At 41.1% G+C, this 19,267-nt stretch overlaps 1 protein-coding gene across 1 annotated transcript; it reads left to right on the top strand.

Annotated features, from left to right (window-relative positions):
• Window positions 1–9,557: 9,557 nt before the first annotated feature.
• On the top strand, window positions 9,558–18,511 carry LOC306711888 (gamma-aminobutyric acid receptor subunit rho-1-like; the record flags this gene model as incomplete). The annotated part of the gene is made up of 9 exons (XM_079180963.1): window positions 9,558–9,601; window positions 10,717–10,823; window positions 12,647–12,714; window positions 12,796–13,019; window positions 15,253–15,335; window positions 15,559–15,699; window positions 15,789–15,941; window positions 17,275–17,471; window positions 18,224–18,511. The coding sequence occupies exons 1-9, from the start codon at window positions 9,564–9,566 to the stop codon at window positions 18,509–18,511; spliced, it is 1,299 nt and encodes a 432-aa protein (XP_079037089.1). The 5' UTR covers window positions 9,558–9,563.
• Window positions 18,512–19,267: the final 756 nt, after the last annotated feature.

Here is a 19,267-nt window from a genome sequence, read left to right as displayed (position 1 = left end):
ATCTTAAATTTTAAATGTAATTTTAGATGTAGTTTGTCACTGTTTTCCTATTATATGGGATGGATAGATAGACAGATAGACAGACAGACAGACAGACAGACAGATAGATAGATAGATTTGTTTACTTGTGTATAAGGATGACATGGAAAAAGAAAACGTCCCTTTGTTACAGACATTTGCCCACTCGCCCACTGTCTGTGCTCACATTTCACTGTATTCAACACGACTTAAACAGCAGAGCAGCGTGTCAATATTGTACAATCTGTAGAATATTAACTATAGCCGAGTGCTCGACCGCGAAACACCCTACATCTTCACTTCAAACCGACCGACTGCGCAGAACGAACATCAAATCTCAAGATCACATCGCAAAGCAACGAAGGGACGCCCCGACCACTGACTCATGTCACACCGCATCAAGTGCAGTCCAGCTGCCCTGCGTGTGTGCCCACGCACTTCAAGCCTCGCAGTCAGTTGCTCCAGTCATGTACGGATGCCGGGGGGCGTTAAAAAACCCACTCCTGCAAAGTCAAAACCCACAGGAGTCATGAACATGCCGTACGGACCAGAGATCTCTGACCTTTTGGCTGTGCTTCTGCTGCATGATGTACATCTACAGAGCCTCTGGTGCTCTATGTGCCAGCCACAATACATCCTTTATTATGAAGCAAGACATTTTCTTTTGTTTAAAATGTAAATGAGGGAGCATTGGAGTATACGGATGTGCAAATTCACCATTTGCAGGTTATTGAAGGAGCGAAACAGAGTGAAATGTGGTTGAAACTACAAAGCTGAGAGTTCTCTGTTTGACAGAGGAGAGGTGTTCTTTTATTAAAGTCTTTTGTTGGAAAATAAACTCAACTTCTTTGACTGCTCGGTTTACGACAAAGCCTCAAATATTGAAAGGATCCAGTGTGTCGACGCCAATGTTTATGACAAACAGGTAAACTGCGTCGCCATCGACTGCTTCCTTTGTATTTATTACTTCTACTTTTCTAGTGTGCACACAAACATCACCCAAAGAACCTCACACAAAGAGATGAGACGCTGCAGCAAAGAAGAGAAGGAAAATCGATCTGAAGCGATTTTAGCAGCTGTTTAAATTTCAAATTCAGATTAAATCCACTGAATTAATTTAAAACTCTTTGGGTTCACATCATGTAGTGTGGAAGGTAGCGATGAAGGAGATTCCCATGTTTATTTAACGATGTCAAATGTATCGAGCGTCCATGTTTGTTTGATTTCTCAGGAGCTTACGCATCATCCGTGGAGATGCAGCAGTCTTAAAGATCTGTTTGAGCTTACGTGGGTACAGCGGCTGTAACACAGCTCAGACACACCATCGTCTCACAGTATAAAGGGTCTTTTTTGCTGCTTAATGCTCTATTCACCAGCTCGTCTCTTAACTGTGTCAGCGACGCTGCTTTGAAAGCGATGGTATTTGATTTTGACGCGTCTGGTCCATATGATCATCTGACAGTTGGTGTTTGTATAGATGAACCTCTAATGACGGGGAAAAAGCTTTATGTAATGTCACGAGGTTGGCTCTCCATCAAGTGCAGCAATCTTCCACCCGCCAAATCCAGATTAATTCAGCTTGTGTGTGTGTGTGTGTGTGTGTGTGTGTGTGTGTGTGTGTGTGTGTGTGTGTGTGTGTGTGTGTGTTTAAATCTGCCAGTTGCTAAGGGAAAACGGAACAAAGTTTATGATAATTATTAGTCAACACTATGTGATTTACAACACAAAGGTCTTGACCTGAAGCTGACAAACGCAGCACATTTCTTTTCTTTTAGGACGACGTATTTCTGCCTTTATGTGATAGTAATGATGGAGGCACACAGGAAATGTAGCAGGGGAGCGACGTGCAGCCGGGGAATCGAACCGCTGACTCGCTTCTCAGGGGCATTTAGGCCTAAAGCCACTTCACACAGCACATTTCTGCCACGCGGCTTTTATTTATCGATTGCATTAGAAATGACACTTTGTGCGGCTCACATTATGATAAGAGCAGGTCAAAGGTGCCTCAATGCTTCCTTTCTAATCTCCTTCAGCATAGGATGCACTAACCATCCTTTATGAAAGGAAAGGAGTTAATCCCACAATCCCTGGCGGCAGCAACATTTAAAGCCGCTCTTAAAAACAGACGATATGCTTATCTTGCACAGATTTAACAATTGCTTTCATACAGTGGTGTACTAATTGAGAGAACTAATGTTGATAAATATGAGTGGACAGTGACAACCTTTTCCTTTCACTTTACTTTTTATTCAGTGAATAAAGCAAGCCGTCAATAAACAAATTCTCATAAACAGTATAAATAATCAACATGAATACATATTAAATGCCCTAAAATAATACAGTTGTGCTGCCTCTTCTCCAACAGTGTAATCGATATTGCACATGATAGGCCAGAAGGTGAAGGAGGAGAGAAGAGGCTAGAAAGTGACAATATCATTTTTGTTTTTGTGTTAAAAGTTCTCTACAAAATATCCTGAGGTTTTTTAGCCACGACCCATAAATGTAAATAAATGTGAATAGTAAAATAAAAGGAGAATCTTATGTTCCTGATTTTGCTTGTAACTTACTATATATTCATCTTAGCAACACAAAACATGAAATACATGAACCTAAACGTCTCAGACGAGTAGTGGTGCAGCAGTGTGAATTTAAAGCATGAAATACGGCAAATTATTGGAAAATATGCTCCAACTTCAGTGATTGACATCCAACAGAATTAAACATGATAGATTTAGCAAAACATTGATGTTTAATACACCAAAACATTCCAGTAGCCACTGAGGAATCAGAGGAAGAAGCCTGAGACGGCTAAAATGAATGAAAATGCTAGACAGTTCTACAATAGATGCCTTACAGCTCAGAATCAGCCCAAATTATGGGATGCAATTATATGTTAGTCTTTTGAATGTGAGTCGAGTGAATTGTCGGTTTTGGTTTTGTGCGGTCTGCTGGGAGCAGAAGGAGCTGTTTATATGGACCGCCTGAAACAACATGGGGTTTTTTGTAGTCCATCTTTGGAGCATTGTAGTTTCACCACAGCAGACCCTCATCAATAGCAGCCACCGTCACATCATCAGGATTTTGTAGCTCAGTGTAAGTGCAGTCGGGTTGTGTTTTCCTAAATCCTCATGAACTATCCTAAGTGTGTTATGGCGAAACAGCCGTAAACCAAGATGGCGACGGCTAAATTGAGGCCTCATGAACGTCAGTCCACAAACCAACGGGTGACATCACGATGACTACGTCTACTTCTTACACACAGAAACCCATGTCTTTCTTTTCCAAGATGGCAGACTTTCACTCTCACTTTTCCCCAAAGTCTGTGAGGGTTTTAGTTCTGTCCCGCTGTCACATCGTCGAGCGTTTTCACGGCTCTCTGGCCGACATTTGCAGCCCTTTATAAACACATTGTGTAAGTCTGCACGGGAATTACCCACAATGCATAGCATTGTGACGTTAAACAAGGGATTACCAGGGGAAGCCCGGAGGCCTTTAAAAAAAGGTAAACAAAGAGGACGGCACATCGATGTTCAGCCTGGAGTATCAACACAGAAACATTCATATTAAAGGGACAGTTCACCCCAAAATTAAAATGTCCTTTTACCTGTTGTGATATCTATCAATCTAGATTGTGAGTTGTCTCGTTTTGGAGATATCGTTCGTAGAGATGTCGGCCTTCTCTCCAATAAAATGGGACTAAATATTTCCCACATGAAACTGCTCACAACGAGGTCTGTGGATTTTGGGTAACCGGGTCAAGATTTCTGAAAAGAGACATGAAATGTATTTGCGCTTCGAGCACCACAAGCCAACAGCGCTACAGGTATGAGGAGAAATATGCACTTTTTATTTTGGGCTGAATTGTCCCTTAGAGGATTAAGCATTACACACTTGGTTTATTTATCAACAATTTATTTTAATTGTGTTTATTGAAAAGACAAAAACAAGTAAATACATTATTTTACAATTACCTCTCATTGTGTAAGGCAAGAGACCGGAGGGATATATAAAATATATAATAATAATTACCTATATGTCACAGCAAAGTGCTGGCTTTAGGGTTTTATAGAGGACACTGGGATTGGGCCCATGACTCCACTACGTTTTAAGGTTTAGTGTTTGCTGCCCTCTACTGGTTAAATGGATAAACTGCAAAAAGAGTTGGTTTTTTTTCCAGCGTTATCACACAAAAAAAATATTATTAAATATATTTTCAAACAACTTAATTTCAGTGATTTCAGAAGAGGTGTAATATTCCATTAAATGTGTATGGTCAGGAGACAAATACTCTTTAAACACGTCAGAAAATCACATTTGTAATCAGTAGCAGTATTTAAAAGCTTCTAATTAATCCAAATCAGATTTTAATATGTTTGTAATCCACATCAATGTGCTCCCTATTGTCTAACACCTTGAACAGAAAATCAGAAAATGTTTCGTCTTAATATTCAGCATTTCTCCAACAGCAAACACAAACAGATCCAGTCGGTGTCTGAGCGGACAGACGATGAGAAGAAGAAGCCCTGCTGTCATGGATTTACTGTCATGCTGTTGTTTAAAGGTGGATCACAACAATATAAAAGGATCAAACATAATCTGAGGCAGCAGAGGAAAATTAAAGTTTGATTTTGGATAATCCTATAGACAGTATATCTGACAACAAAGCAGAGCTGATCAACTTCTGTTGCCACATGAATATTAATACTGTCCACACTGCAGCGCTCCACAATATCTTGTTGAGACAGAATTTTACTGAACAAAATGTTGGTTTAGTGTAACGCTGGTTGGCACAGAACAGCAAGATGAGAGCAAGTCCAGAGACTTTATTACACGAAGAGCAAACAAACTAACAAAGAAGAGTTTCGTGCAGGAAGCTCAGGTTAGAAATAAAAATGAGTGAGCTTCACCTCATACCAATAGTGAAGGAAAGAGGAAATATGATGGCGATAGATTGAAAAATAACCCCAGTGACATGAATGCACTCAGCCTCTGGCTCCATCACCCAGCCGAGATTTATGGATTAAGAGACGGTTACATAACTTCCTAAACAATAATTGGTAATTGGTGATGTGCTTTATAAAATGAATATCCTAAAGTGTGTTTAACTGCAAATATATCAGATTCCAGAGGATCCAGCCTGATACCCATGTTGTGCATAAATACACAGGCGCGAATGCAGATCAGATCCTGACATCCCTGTGAGCTGAATACAAAAATAAAAAATAAACGTGCTCTGCGTTCCTGCTCGGACTCCGCCGAGCGCACGGAGGGCAAATCCGCGCCATCTCACGCGGAGGATTTGTAGGTTTAGCCCCCCCCCCTCCCTGCAATTTTTTGATTAAATAGCGTGGCATCCATGTATACATTCTCACTATGTTTACGGCGCGAGGCGAGTGCGGAATGCGCGTCCTGTGCGGGAAAAGTTGTGGGTGTAACCTGCGGTTTTGAGACTTTTGGAGAGGGATAGGACTCTGGACACCATGCACACGGATGTGGTGCTGCTCTTCCTGCTGGTTTGGATGGCCGGTGTGTCCGGACAGACGCGTCCGAAGGGACAAGTGCTGCAGCCATGCCTAAATGTCAGGTCAGTTCATTGTGCAGGAGAGGCTTGGCTGACTTCTCATGTGCCGTGCGTAAATACGTGTAAAGATAAAACAAATCGTTTGTAAAATCTTTGATTTCACACTCAACAGTCCTGCAATATGATTAAACCCACTAATTATTTTCCGGATGATGAAGTGGCAGATCAACCCAGCAGCTCCAAAAAAATACATCTTCATCCAAGAAGGTGAAACAAACTGATCTGCGTTTGGAAAAACGACAAAATAAATGAGTCTATTCCAGATTATACTGTTGAATTAAACAGTTCATTCTTTAGCCTGGAAACAGCAGTTGACAATCTCAACTCAAGGTCCACTTACAGGCTTGTTGGGAACTTTCGTCCGTATCACACGATCTTCATCATTTGGAATTCAAATTTTAGATGAACCGCTCTGGTTTTACTTAATGATTTATCTCTAATATACGTACTATTACTTTGTTATAAATCATTACTGTTATTCAGCCATTCAACACGCTGCTGTTTGAGGTCTGTTGATGTGTGAGCCTCTCATGCATGGCTGCTACTGCTGCCTGCCTTAACACTATCACGTTTCATATATCCTCTTATTTTAACTGCTAATTTCAGTGTCTGTTTGCGCAAATGTCCTCTTGCAGCCATGTTTTCATTTGAGCGTCATTCTTGACCTGCAAAGAGAATAATATTAACACAACTATCAAGCAACTGCTGAGAGGGGATTTTAGTTAAGTTAACCCTCTTGACTGTTTTGGGATTGTTTTCCATTTAAAAGTCAGATCTCAGATCTCTTTTTCTCACGGTGGTGACCAGTGATGAAAGTAGTACATTCTGATTTAGGGAAAGCATCAGTTTGATGCTCCCAAAGAGCTTCTATGGGTTTAATATATCTGGCTATATTCTCAACAACTGAATTTTTAAACTAAATTGCAAAAAATCATTAGACAAATTAGCTGTTCAGACCGTCATTGACTTAGCTTGGTATTACGTTGATTACATTATTACAAATCTGATTTTGTAGTATTATTTAAGTTATAATAATAAACATACACCAAACACACTATTGTCATGTGTTAATATTGTACATATGCAGTATATTATTAGATGTAAAAGGTATCCCAGATAGATTTTGAATGCCTGAAAGCCCTTTTCATTCATTCAAGTAAACTAGTGCCTGAACCATGTCTGTTGACAGCGAGCCGAATGCTTGTTGCTCCTTGCAGCTTTCTTGAGAACCGCTCATACAAACGGCTTCACTCCCGACACTGAGCTTCCTTTGGTCCTCAGCAATACACCTGCCATGACAGACCACGTCACACACACCCAATCACGGCTATTCACGAGCAGAAAAACACCGGTGACTGTGCACGCTCGGTAATCAAAGCTCCATTTTTCAGCTGACAGCAACAAAAGGTGACGTGTGGCTGGTTAGAGAAATCACTTACTCTGATTACGTAACCTGTAATCTAAGCGTGTTAATGCGCTTTCTGAATTATTGCTATTGTTGTGGCTTTGAGAAAGGTTAGCCGGGCAGAAGGAAGGTCAGCAATGAAATGTGATTTCCAGTAAAACGCAAATGTAAAACGTTTAATTCTGTCTTTCTGCTGTGCATCTGTCAGAAGATACAGTTTGGGATTTGAGAAGCTTATTTACTGGAAATGTACTTTACTTTAACATTGCTGCTCTATACAGCGACTAGACGCTGTGTTTAATCACATTTAGAGAAAATAACACATTCCTTCTCTTACACATGAAATATGAATTTGTTAGCAATAAATCAATCCAATTCAATTTTGAGCTTTAAAGACAACTTCCTTATTGGCAAAACCGTAGAATTACAACTTCATGGTCCATCACGTGACGCCATCGGACCCAAATTCTGCCCATTGACTTACATTTGTTTTACATCTCCATTACGAGCCATTACGTTTTCAGGTTGTCCGTCCGTGCGTATGTCCGTTCTCGTGAACGCAATCTATCAGGAACCCCTTTCAGGGAATTTATATAAATTTGGCACAAACGTCAACCTGAACTCAAGTGTTCAAAGGTCACTGTGACGTAACGTTTGATACACCAATTATGATAACGTCCCACAAATGTCCAAGGCGGCTAGTCTAGTTCTGAGATTAATCTTCTTTCCAGTACACACACTTAAATAGCTCTTATTTAAATCAATAGGTCCTAAAATTAATAAAAAATGCACTAATAGCTGAATCCAGAGTTACTTCCCTCGGCATAATGAACTGGTGTTCATGTGAGTGAGCTGTTGGCAGGCGGGGTGACTTCCCTGTGTCAGTTCACCAGCTTCATGGATCTTCTCCACTTGTGCTGCTGCTACTTTTAGTTTTAGTGTCAAAGTAACATGATGGTGCAGCACCTGGGTGTGAAGTTTAGTGCAGATATTGGAGGGTTTTATTGACAGCAGCTCCTGGAAATTAAGATGTTACCCAGGCTACTAATAATGTAAACTTATGCTTTTAAACTTTTTAAGCATAAATGGAGAACGGGAATGATGAAGCTATAGAATTAAAACAAAAGAATGTCAAGCAGACAATCAGCATCAGGCAGTTAAAGCATGGCAACATAAGATCACATTAGCCTACATTACAGACGGTAAAACTTCTCCCATTGAAGTTAAAAGACTTAACGGGAGAAGCTAGTCTCCTATACGGGCGTAGCTGTGTAAACCACGGATACAGTGAAGGGACACTCTGTGGGGGTTTTCTCCATTCTGAACTGTTTCTGGTAAAACCAGATGAGACATAATCTGACAAACAGACAAAAAGCCAAGCAAATGAGAGCAGACAAGGCCAGCACGCAGTATGACGGCATGTCTGCTCGCTTTTTAACAAAGTGTCCAAGGGAACATGTCGTGCTCATTTTCAGGTTGCAATATCTCGACCTTTTGAATCATGGTTTCAGAAAACATATGAGCATTTAAGAAGTGTATGCAATACGCATGTTCACTTTCCCAGAGCTAAAAGCCTTTTTCATTTAGTTTGTCCTGGCCTGCAGTTGACAGAAACCCGAGGAATTACACTGCTTGGCTCCGTGGTATGTCCCGGACTGTGCATTTCAATGTATGGTGTCAAGCAATCTGACGTTAATCTACTCAGTGTCCTCAAGTCAACTCAGTTTTAGGGTCACAGGCCGTGAAGTGAAGCAGACGGTGCCCTGACGGCCCGTCAGCTCTTTGACCTCTTTGTCTGTGCTCAATCACACGCTTAATCATTTCTCAGTTTCACTGCGTCCGAACTGATGAGTTAAGGTATGAGCACCATCAGGGTAGCGAAGCAGAGAGTGGTCTGTATATAACAAGTGGACATAGTCACCCGTTCGTTTGTGGGCCGAGTTCTCTTTCTTGTTTTTAGTTTTCTAGTGACACTAGAGGGTGGAGACACGAAAACACACTGTGAAAGGGTTAAATTTCTAACATAAAATCACAACTCCCAGACAGGACAACGCTGTGGTAGCGACCTGTTAATCACTGTGTAGCCCCGCCCTAAAGCACACCCTGCTTTATGGTCTGTTTGACTCTAAATGGACCATAATGTACTAAATGAACATCATGCTGTATTGAAGAAGACTTGAAACTAGAGATTGAGACCATAAACTCATGTTTACAATGTTTACTGAGAGAATAAATCAAGAGAGAAGTAGAGTAGGTAAATAAGCACACAAAATATTATGCTGAAGGGTTCGTTATTATTTGAGATATGCTCTAACAGACTCGTACCTTGAATATTATTTCATTAGCTTTTCCCTCCTTTGTTGTAGAGTTCATGTTTTTCATGTTAAGGGATAAGACGGATACTATCATATCACAAACTTCCTAAATCTTTATTCTGGTTTTACAACGCGCCCCACATACTTGAAGATCACTTTCACCCAATTCAGCGTCAGTGCTATTAAATATTGCGTAACGCTTGCGTAAAACTGTTTCCCCCCCCCTTTCAGATCAAAAAGAGAAATGCCTTCGACAGAAGGATCCAGTCGCAAGATTGTCAGGTATGACGCACGTCATTGTTCGTTATTTAGTCCAATTAGATCGATAACAGGGGCTAGAAAGGAGGATCTCATAGCGGAGATTAAAGCATCGTGGATTTAGAGGCACATGGTCAACATTTTAATCACACTATTGTTTGCAGTATCTAGGAGGATGGGCCGCTTCCATGTATTTTACTAAACCCAACATAATCCATTCTTATCCCTCAGAATCAGGAAATTCATAAGATTATTTCGCCTGTGCTGCATCAACTCATAAACAACAAGCTACAATGCACAAAGTCTCCCAGGTGTTCACGACATAGGAGAGCTTATTAGCAGTAAAACCTTGATTAGTTGCTAAATAGCGACGGTGGTTTGAAAGAGGCTTAAGAGAAGCATTCGTTACTGTCACTGCCAGCAGCCGTCCACATGTTCAAACACTCACAATTAGACTACAACACCTGTCCACCCAAACTGGATTATCTGCAACTGGGTAAAGTTTGACTGCATGTCATTTGTGCAATCTTTTAGGGAATTTGCACTATTGTCCACTTAGAGATTAGGGTTTATTATTAGGGCTGGGTCAGGATGCTGTATTGATGGAGCCCTGTGTTATAGACAAATCTGGCAGTTGATTTATATTTTGCACTAAACATGAGTTTATGGTCTCAATCTCTAGTTCCAAGTCTTCTTCAATACAGCATGATGTTCATTTAGTAAATTATGGTCCATTTAGAGTCAAACAGACCATAAAGCAGGGGATGCTGTGATTGACAGGTCGCTGCTGCTACCAGAGCCGTATACGTTAGGCTATAAAAGAGCTCCACCACGGTCACATGACTTCGCGTCACCATCACTCAGCTAAAGGATGAGTCTCATTTAGACACTTGAGCAACCGCCTTTTTTAAGACACGTAAAAGCTTCAGAGGGATATTTCCTGGCTTATTTAATGTCGTAGAACAAAACTTTAATGCATCGAACCAACCTGACTAACCTGACTTCAGGAAGAAGGAGCAGGACGTTTTTAGGACTCATTCCTGCAGCACTCAATAACACTGAATCCCTCGTCTGTCTTAGTGGTCTTGGTGGTTAATAAATTAACTCTTTAATTGTCGTTTTTCAAACATTTCCATCAGCCCCATTTTCAAGAGGAGTCCAGATAAAACTAAAGTCTGGGGTCCGAAGTCGGAGCAGCTGCTGAGTATAGACGACCACGACTTTACAATGCGACCAGGATTCGGAGGTAAGGAGGTTCATCTTATAAATGGATCAACTCTACTCAAAGATGCTTCAGTTTGAATTCCTTCATTAGCCACATCAAGTGTTCTTTTAGACTGTACAGCAAACCCAAGCCCAGGTCATTTGTGTCTGGCGCTGGCTTGTAAAGATGACATAACGGAGCGGGATTATGCCTAAATCATGCACCAGTGAGTAGTTACCACGCAGCCACAGTCTGTAGCGTTAGGTTTCAATAACTCCCATTCTAATCTGCCACACTGCTCAAAGACAGAATCGGGGGGCTTTGTAAATTCTCACACTTGCATTTCACCTATAATTTCAAAACCTTTACTCGGTTTTTATTGTTGTTAATTGAGTAAGAATGTTTTTTTAATGGTAAGCCCGTACTGTGAGTGCAAGCTCCAGTGAGCCATTCCGTCTGACAGCTGGTTGGCTTTAACCAATCAGCTTGTTTGTCACGCAGGTTCTCTGAAACCTGCGTGAACTGGGAACACCTTTCCTGGTACATCCACAGAAACATATTTAACCTTTGCAGAAGTTTAAGCTCATCGATGCGTTTCTCTTTTCACATGGCCGTGTGAGTCTCACTGCTCTCACTGCACGCTACCTGCCCAGCATGAAACAGCAGAGAAAAAACGTGAACAAGAGGCCGGTGATAAAAGAAACTGCATTTCTGTTTGTTTCTGAGTCTTTCTGCAGGTTAGGGTTAGGTGTCCTTTAACGCCACTTATGCAAAATGACAGGAGTCAGTAAACACTAAGGCTGTACCCAAATCAGAAGTGTTTGGATTCAAATACGATTTGAATGTTCAATACCCAAAGTCGACTCATTTATATCATATATGTTGCATGAGTTTCAGACATGGTTTCCACCACATTAACATTGTCTAATGCAGCCAAAGTTTCATAATGAACAAAATAATATCTTCACACAACTGGTGGGAACAAATACCTCAATGCGAGACAGTTTGAGATCGTGAGCCATTATCGTATCAATCATAGCATCTTATAAAAACTGTACAAGGTAACTGTACAGGTTAAATTGAATGTCACAACAATAAACACTAAAACAACATCAACAAAAGCAACAAAAAACAGATGAAAGAAAACAGCATGCAATTAGGATTAGAGTACTCAGTCCGCTGCCTTCTGTGCCATTGTTTGGGAAATCTGCACCCGACTGCATTGATGGGGATTTGGATGAAAGTCATTGTTTGAAGGAAAAGCACAAAAAGGAGTCACAACCTCCAAATAAACACAGATAATCCTGACAGTTTAAAATCCGCACTCGTTGGCTCTGCTCAGACAGAGAGAGTTTTGCAGTTCAATGCCTTTGTAAAATGTTTTATTGTTGCTAACACGACACAGATTTTTTTTCAACTCAAAGCGTTCAGGGCGCTCCTGCAACAAAGCGAGGCGCATAGAGCGGAAAAAGTCGCTCAGCAACAAAAAAAAGCAGCAGACAAATGCTTCACTCTCATGAAAACAAAAAGAAAAACTTGCGCCAGGCTGACAAACCATTACTCCTGGAACTATTACTAGCAGGTGGCAGTGAGTAAGTGCATTCCCACCCACCTGTTTTTATGCACATTTTGAATTTGCGCTTAAAAAACATTGAATTGCCGGAAATTCTAAAAGACCAAATATCGCAAACCTTTTTTTTTACGCTTGGCTAAAGTGGAAAGGTTGGTGTAATGCAACTTGTTTTCCTGGAGCTCTTAATAACGTCATCTTGTTGCCAAGTCTGCCTGATCTGAAACTGTCCACTGTTGTATTTTAACAGACACGTCAACACGACTGTGAATCAAAGCTTAGTATTTCGTTATAGGGCCTGCCGTCCCTGTTGGAGTGGATGTCCAGGTTGAAAGTTTGGATGCTATCTCAGAGGTCGACATGGTATGTCTGGAGCAAACCGTGAGTAAGAAGATGTCGTTGGCTGAGATAACAACGTAACGGACACGTCTATCCCTGTTTAAGGACTTTACTATGACGCTGTATTTGAGGCACTACTGGAAAGATGAACGTCTGTCCTTCAGAAGCAACAACAACCTGAGCATGACCTTCGATGGCCGCCTGGTGAAGAAGATCTGGGTGCCGGACATGTTCTTCGTCCACTCTAAGAAGTCCTTCACCCACGACACCACCACTGAAAACGTCATGCTGCGAGTTTACCCAGACGGCAAAGTCCTCTACAGCCTCCGGTAAATCACGCCTGTCAGCCGGGCCCGGCACGAAACATACACAGTGTGAAACAACTCGACCTCTTTAATTATTATAAACTACGACAGGTCTCCAGGTTATACTAGTCCCGTGTGAATAGGGCTCACGTAAACAAGCTGCATTCTTTTAATAAGTCGACTAGGCCTATCTTTCACGTTTAAATAAGGTAAATAAGGTGGATTCCCAAACATCAGCAGTAACTTGTTAGTTTTGTATGATGATGCTTTACTTGACACGAGGGGAACCGAGAATAATAAGAAAATAATCCTACTGCTGACTAAAGGAATAGTAACTAATATGTATGTTATCAGAGATGAATGTGTCATTAGTTTTGTGCTGCTCAGCAACACATTCAATGTTAATCGGGATCTAGATTCACAGATATCTGAGGATTAAATATAACATACTATATCTACTATATAATCCAGGACAGAGAGTTATTCAGGAATTAATTACCATTTCATTATTAACCATTTGAACAGGATTATTATTAAAGGCTTTATTATTTTTAAGTACAGGTAACTAATTACAAGTAATTCAATTATTATTAATCATTATTATCGGTTTAGTAAAACCCTTGTAGCTGTTCTATTATTTTCCTTTATTCACTTAAACATTATATTAACAATACTAATGTTTTTTTCTTTTTTTAAATGTCATTATCATTATATGTCCACCAATCAATCGGCACGCATAGAACGTTTTATTAATGCACGACAGACTTTAAATTACAGTTCTGATTTGTATTATTTAGATAGTTTTGGGATATTCTTGATTACTCCATGAGAAAACCTTCAAAATATTTCTGGCTTTTTGGTCCCAGAAACAGCAGATTTCATCCTCTAGTGAATATTTTTTGAAAGCACCAATAGTCAAATCTACAATATCGTACAATACAATATCGATATCGAGGTATTTGGTCAAAAATATTGTGACATTTGATTTTCTCCATATCATCCAGCCCTACTATGAAAAGCCCAAATGTACTGTAAACTACAGTTTCACATTATGCATTTTAAGATGTTTTAGTACTGGATACATGCAGTACATGCGATACCTCTAAAGTGGGGCAGGTTAGGATGTTAGTGGGTGTTCAGGGATGTAACTGCCGTTGGCTGCCCTGCCACGGTACAAGATGTGTATTTAAGGGGATAACATTCTGCCAATTATGGCCGCTAATGCCCGCCGAGCAAGACCTCGTAATTTTGGCGAGCGATAGGAGGCTCAGGGCCAAGATAGCTGATTTTGTAATCCACATAACAGAGCCCGGCGGAGATTTGCTGCTGGCCATCTGCCTCCTGTTGTGACACCGACGTCCTGATGGACCGGAAACAAACTGATGACATCAACATCTGCAAATCAGCATTCACTATTGATAGCGGGGGCATTGTTGTATCTAAATGAGGGAATAGTAGCTGGATGGTTAAGTGGTAGATTTACGCGTACTCATCACATGGTCGGGGTTAATCTGTGTGGGGTTGGTGCTGGTTGGAGAGAGATTTCCCAGACTAAAGGCAGATTGGTGGGTGAGGATGCAGTGTCTTGTCCCATGAGCTGGATTATGTATTTTCATTTATCATCTCTGTGCTGGAAGCCAAATCTCTGCTGACCCACTCAGTATGTGCCTGTGGATGTGGAGGGGTAATGCTCTGCTAAAGGTTAGATGTGCATTATGGGCATATAGGGGAAAGCCATCAGCCTCTATTTACAGTTTTTATCAACAGACTTGTACCCGTTTTCAATCAAAATTAGAGTGCACGTGTGGGCTTTTGAAACATGTGAAAACTCGCTAAAAATAGACTTCTTTTCCATTGCCAGCAGACAAGTCACGAACGTAACAAACACGGGCGGGAAACCCGTTGTATCTGTCTTTCAAACTCTCAAACCAGAGTTGGTGGTTGTTGGAACAGTGGAAAGACCAATAAAGACGGTTTTATTTTGTGTCCGTCGAGCTTGAATTAAGTGCGTCTTGCAATCCCAAAGGTAAATTACTGTTTCTCTCAATGGAGTCCTGCGGCTTTGAGCAGAGCATTGTAGTTTAATTAAGTTTTGTAGGTAAATAAATTATAATAATGTCCAAATCCCTGTTGATTTTATTTATTATTTATTCACTTCCACCAACGTCACGGTCACGTAGCCTCTGAAACTGAAATGATTATTTATGTGGCGACATTTTCTTGCATACATCACCACAGCTTTCTTTTGTCATTGCAGGGTGACGGTCACATCCATGTGTAGCATGGACCTGAGTCGCTTCCCTCTCGATACACAGACATGCTCTTTGGAGATAGAGAGCTGTAAGTGACGTGATGTGATCAAACTTGATGTGGCTTTTCCTCTCCCCTGATCATTCCTGCGACTTCTGTAGAAAGTCTTGTCGTAGCTGCAGAAGCATTGAGATATTTATCCTTCTGTCATGTTTATGTGAATATGTTAAATCAAGGAAATGTTGTTTTAATACTTATAAAAGACTGCACTTTTGTGCAAAAGATCCTTAATTTAAGCTCTTTGTCTTTCCAGATGCGTATACAGATGATGACCTGATGCTGTACTGGAAGGAAGGGAACAGGTCACTAAACACAGACGAGAGAATTTCCCTCTCGCAGTTCCTCATCCAGAAGTTTCACACCACCACCAGGCTGGCCTTCTACAGCAGCACGGGTACTGACAGGAAGTGCAGAGATGTCTTCTAATTTCAGGCCTACAGCCACTTGGACCTGCGTGACCTTTAACATTTTTCTCCTTTCCAGGCTGGTACAACCGTCTGTACATCACCTTCACTCTGCGGCGTCACGTCTTCTTTTTCCTGCTGCAGACCTACTTCCCCGCCACTCTGATGGTCATGCTGTCCTGGGTGTCCTTCTGGATCGACCGCAGGGCCGTCCCTGCCAGAGTGCCACTAGGTAAAGCTTGGTTTATACCCGCTATATACTGTAGGTGTAACTGGCAAAAGCCATAAACTAAACTCCACAATGGCGAGGAGGGATTGTAATTATCTATAAACTCATATCTCATATTAATGGACTACTTTATTGCCTTTGTACAAGCCCTGTAAAGAAACAAGTCAAGTATTAAAAGCATTATAAAGAAACAAAGGTTGAATATCCTGTAAACAATTTGTTTTAGCTGCAAAATATTTAGAGGTGCACGACCTTGCGCCGCGCGCCGGCCGTGATTACGTCATTTGCGTCAGTGCCTGGCCTTTGTCAGCTAATTAGTGCGGTGGTTAGTTTGCTGGCTTAGTTCTAGCTTTATATTGTTTCACTCAAAGCCCACAGATGATTAAGATAAAACAATAATTTAAAGGTGCTGTATACAAGATTGGGAGCATCTTAACTGCTCTCAAAATGGCTACGGTTGAGCCAGCGGCTCGCAGCTAACAGCGAAAACTATGTGCGACTGACAGGGCTAACAGAGTTTACCTGAGGGGGAACCGGAGCGTGGGTGCTATCAGGACGGCATTATCAGCTGTATCCGCCGTACGAGAGCAGTGAGCTAACGTGCTAACACTCACGTGCACTAAAATGCACTTAAAGCACGTGGTCTATGTCAACAAATCAAGGAGAAGCTCAGATTGTGTTAACCTTTCAATTAGCTTATGCTAAACGCTAGTGCTATTGCCAATCGCTAGCATGCTGGCTGTCATTATGATGATGGTTATGTAAGTGCTGTTATAGTGACAAAATACAGTATGAACTCACATTTTAGTTTACATGCAAAACTTAGTTACATGTATGTTAGCGATTAGGATTAGCACTAGCGATTAGCATAAGTCGTTGTATATGAGGGGACGGTGAGAGGGGTGACGAAAGCTGCCTTAATATAAATCACTTGGCTCCAGATCAGCCAATATCAAAATTCAATTGCCATAGCCGTGTTTCCACCAGTCGCTATGCATATTTATAACTGAACTAGACACTAAAATGTCAAGATTTGGACTTGCACTACACACTGCACATATACGTTGGGGATTGGGGATTTAATTACTCTTTAAACAAGCTTCAACTTCTGCGTCATTGGGACTAATATTGGCAGTCCCACAACTTCTGTCATCTTTAAATGGCAGTTTTATCAACTAGAATTTGTATTTGGCACTTTGTGCAAGTCCATATTTGTACATACCTGCCACCACGATTGTATTTAGAGCAAATAGCAGCTTCTTAAGTAGATGTTTATCACTTCAACGTCAGATACGAGGCCGGTTTGACTTTCTCTGCGCTTGTTGTCCTGCTTCAGGTATAACCACGGTGCTCACCATGTCCACCATCATCACTGGAGTCAACGCCTCCATGCCCAGGGTGTCCTACATCAAAGCTGTGGACATTTACCTCTGGGTCAGTTTTGTCTTTGTGTTCCTGTCGGTGATAGAGTACGCTGCCGTCAACTACCTGTCTACTCTACAAGAACGCAAGGAGAGGCTCCTCCGAGAGAGGGTGAGCATCGAGTCATCTCATCTCCACGCTCATAGATGCCAAGACGTGCATTTACTAAAGTTATTGTTTAAAAGCACCTCTTTTTTTAACCAGGCTAGTGGTTCTAGGGATGACGATATTGTGTGGTTGGTTGCTTTGGTCTGTCAATAAAGAAATATCGCAACCCGAAATTTTGATACAGATGTTTAAGGTCTCCAGAGGAGATGTTGTGAATGTTATTGTCAGGTCAGAATTTTAATTTTAAACCACATACCTGCCAAATTCCCATCAGCCTCAGCTGTACTTTGTGTTAAGTGCTAATTAGCAAATGCAATGGTGAAAATAGTAAACACGTTAGCATGCTAATTAGCATGTTGCTCAAGAGACGCTAGCAGTAGACTGAAGACAATTTTAACCTAAATACTATAACAGTTGTTGAGCCAGTACATATTCAGAATTTGAAATAAAAAATTATAGGCAGTGAATTAAATTTGCCAAATTGAATATTATATTTTTTACTTTTCTTAAGTGAAACTGTACAATTTTAAGTACTCTTTTTTCGTGCTGCATTGCGGTGGTCACTGCTCTGCAAAAATGACATCTATTCAAGTAATTTATTGTCTTATTCATAGTTAAAGTCACATTTTCTCCAAAACAAGATTAGATAATTAAAACAACCTGCACAGTGTCAGTTTGAATTCCAAGATGATTTGGATTATTAACAAGTTTTTTGTGAACACGTAGTGTTTTAAGTACTTTTTGTCTACCTGCAGCTGCCGTGTACCTGTGGTTTGGCCCATCCTGACATGATGTCAGCCAGCTACAGTGAGGTGGACGCCTACACGACGGGGAACTACGGCCCGCCGGAGGAGAATGGGATAAAACGGGAGAGGATGCTGGTGCAGCTGGCGATGGAGAGCGACCAGATCACCGGCCACGTCGGCTCCACCGCCTACAGCAGGGCCTCGATCGACACACACATCATAGACAAGTACGCCCGGGTCCTCTTTCCTGGATCTTACTTCTTCTTCAACATCATCTACTGGTCGATCTACTGCTAACACAGATGGGACTCGAGCAGACCTAACCTGACTTCTAGCAGACGTGTGAAAAATCTGCCACCCTGCTTGTCAAAGTGGTTTACAGACGCAGTTGTGCGTTAAACTTGCAGATTTGGGCTTTTTTTGTCGTCAAATTTGAAAAAAGAAGATGGAACTAGGGCTGTTGTAGCGGTAAAATAATTCCCCTGAGGTGAAAATGATATGTAATATTATTGCCTTTTAGTTTTTTTACAAATTACCTAATTTATCCTGATTTTAGTGTAAATAAGCTTTATTGTTCGGCTATTATAAGGTATATTGTTGCTTTTCAAATGACAAAGTTTTACTTATTACTTTAACTAATTAAATACTTGTTTAATGCAGAACATAGCAGCGATATGAAGCGCAGTGATTTTTTTCTGGTGAGGGAAATATCGACACAAGGTAGAGTACTTCCCTTCCCGCGCCGCCTCTATCGTGATTGGACGACTGGGTAAAAAGTGACAGTGACGAGCGCGGCTTTTTGCCCAAAGATGACCATGTTTCAGCTCTCAGCGCCTCGTCAGGTCCATCTTTTCCTCCAAGAGCCCTATTTTAACTAAGCAAATGGAAAGACGCTTCTTCAGGAAATCACATTGTGGTCTGGATGACAACAAACAGTACCTAACGTATGTGTGTTTTCATCATTTCATCCAACTATTCACCATAAGCTGCCCCAGTACATTTTTTCATTTCAGGTTGTTACACAACAGTTTAGCTCTCGTAGCGTTTTAAACA

This window comes from Pholis gunnellus, assembly GCF_910591455.1.
Source record: "Pholis gunnellus genome assembly, chromosome: 19".
In the NCBI taxonomy this organism is placed as follows: domain Eukaryota; kingdom Metazoa; phylum Chordata; class Actinopteri; order Perciformes; family Pholidae; genus Pholis; species Pholis gunnellus.
Note: the sequence above shows the minus strand (reverse complement) of the source record. Positions and strands in the feature narration are given on the sequence as shown.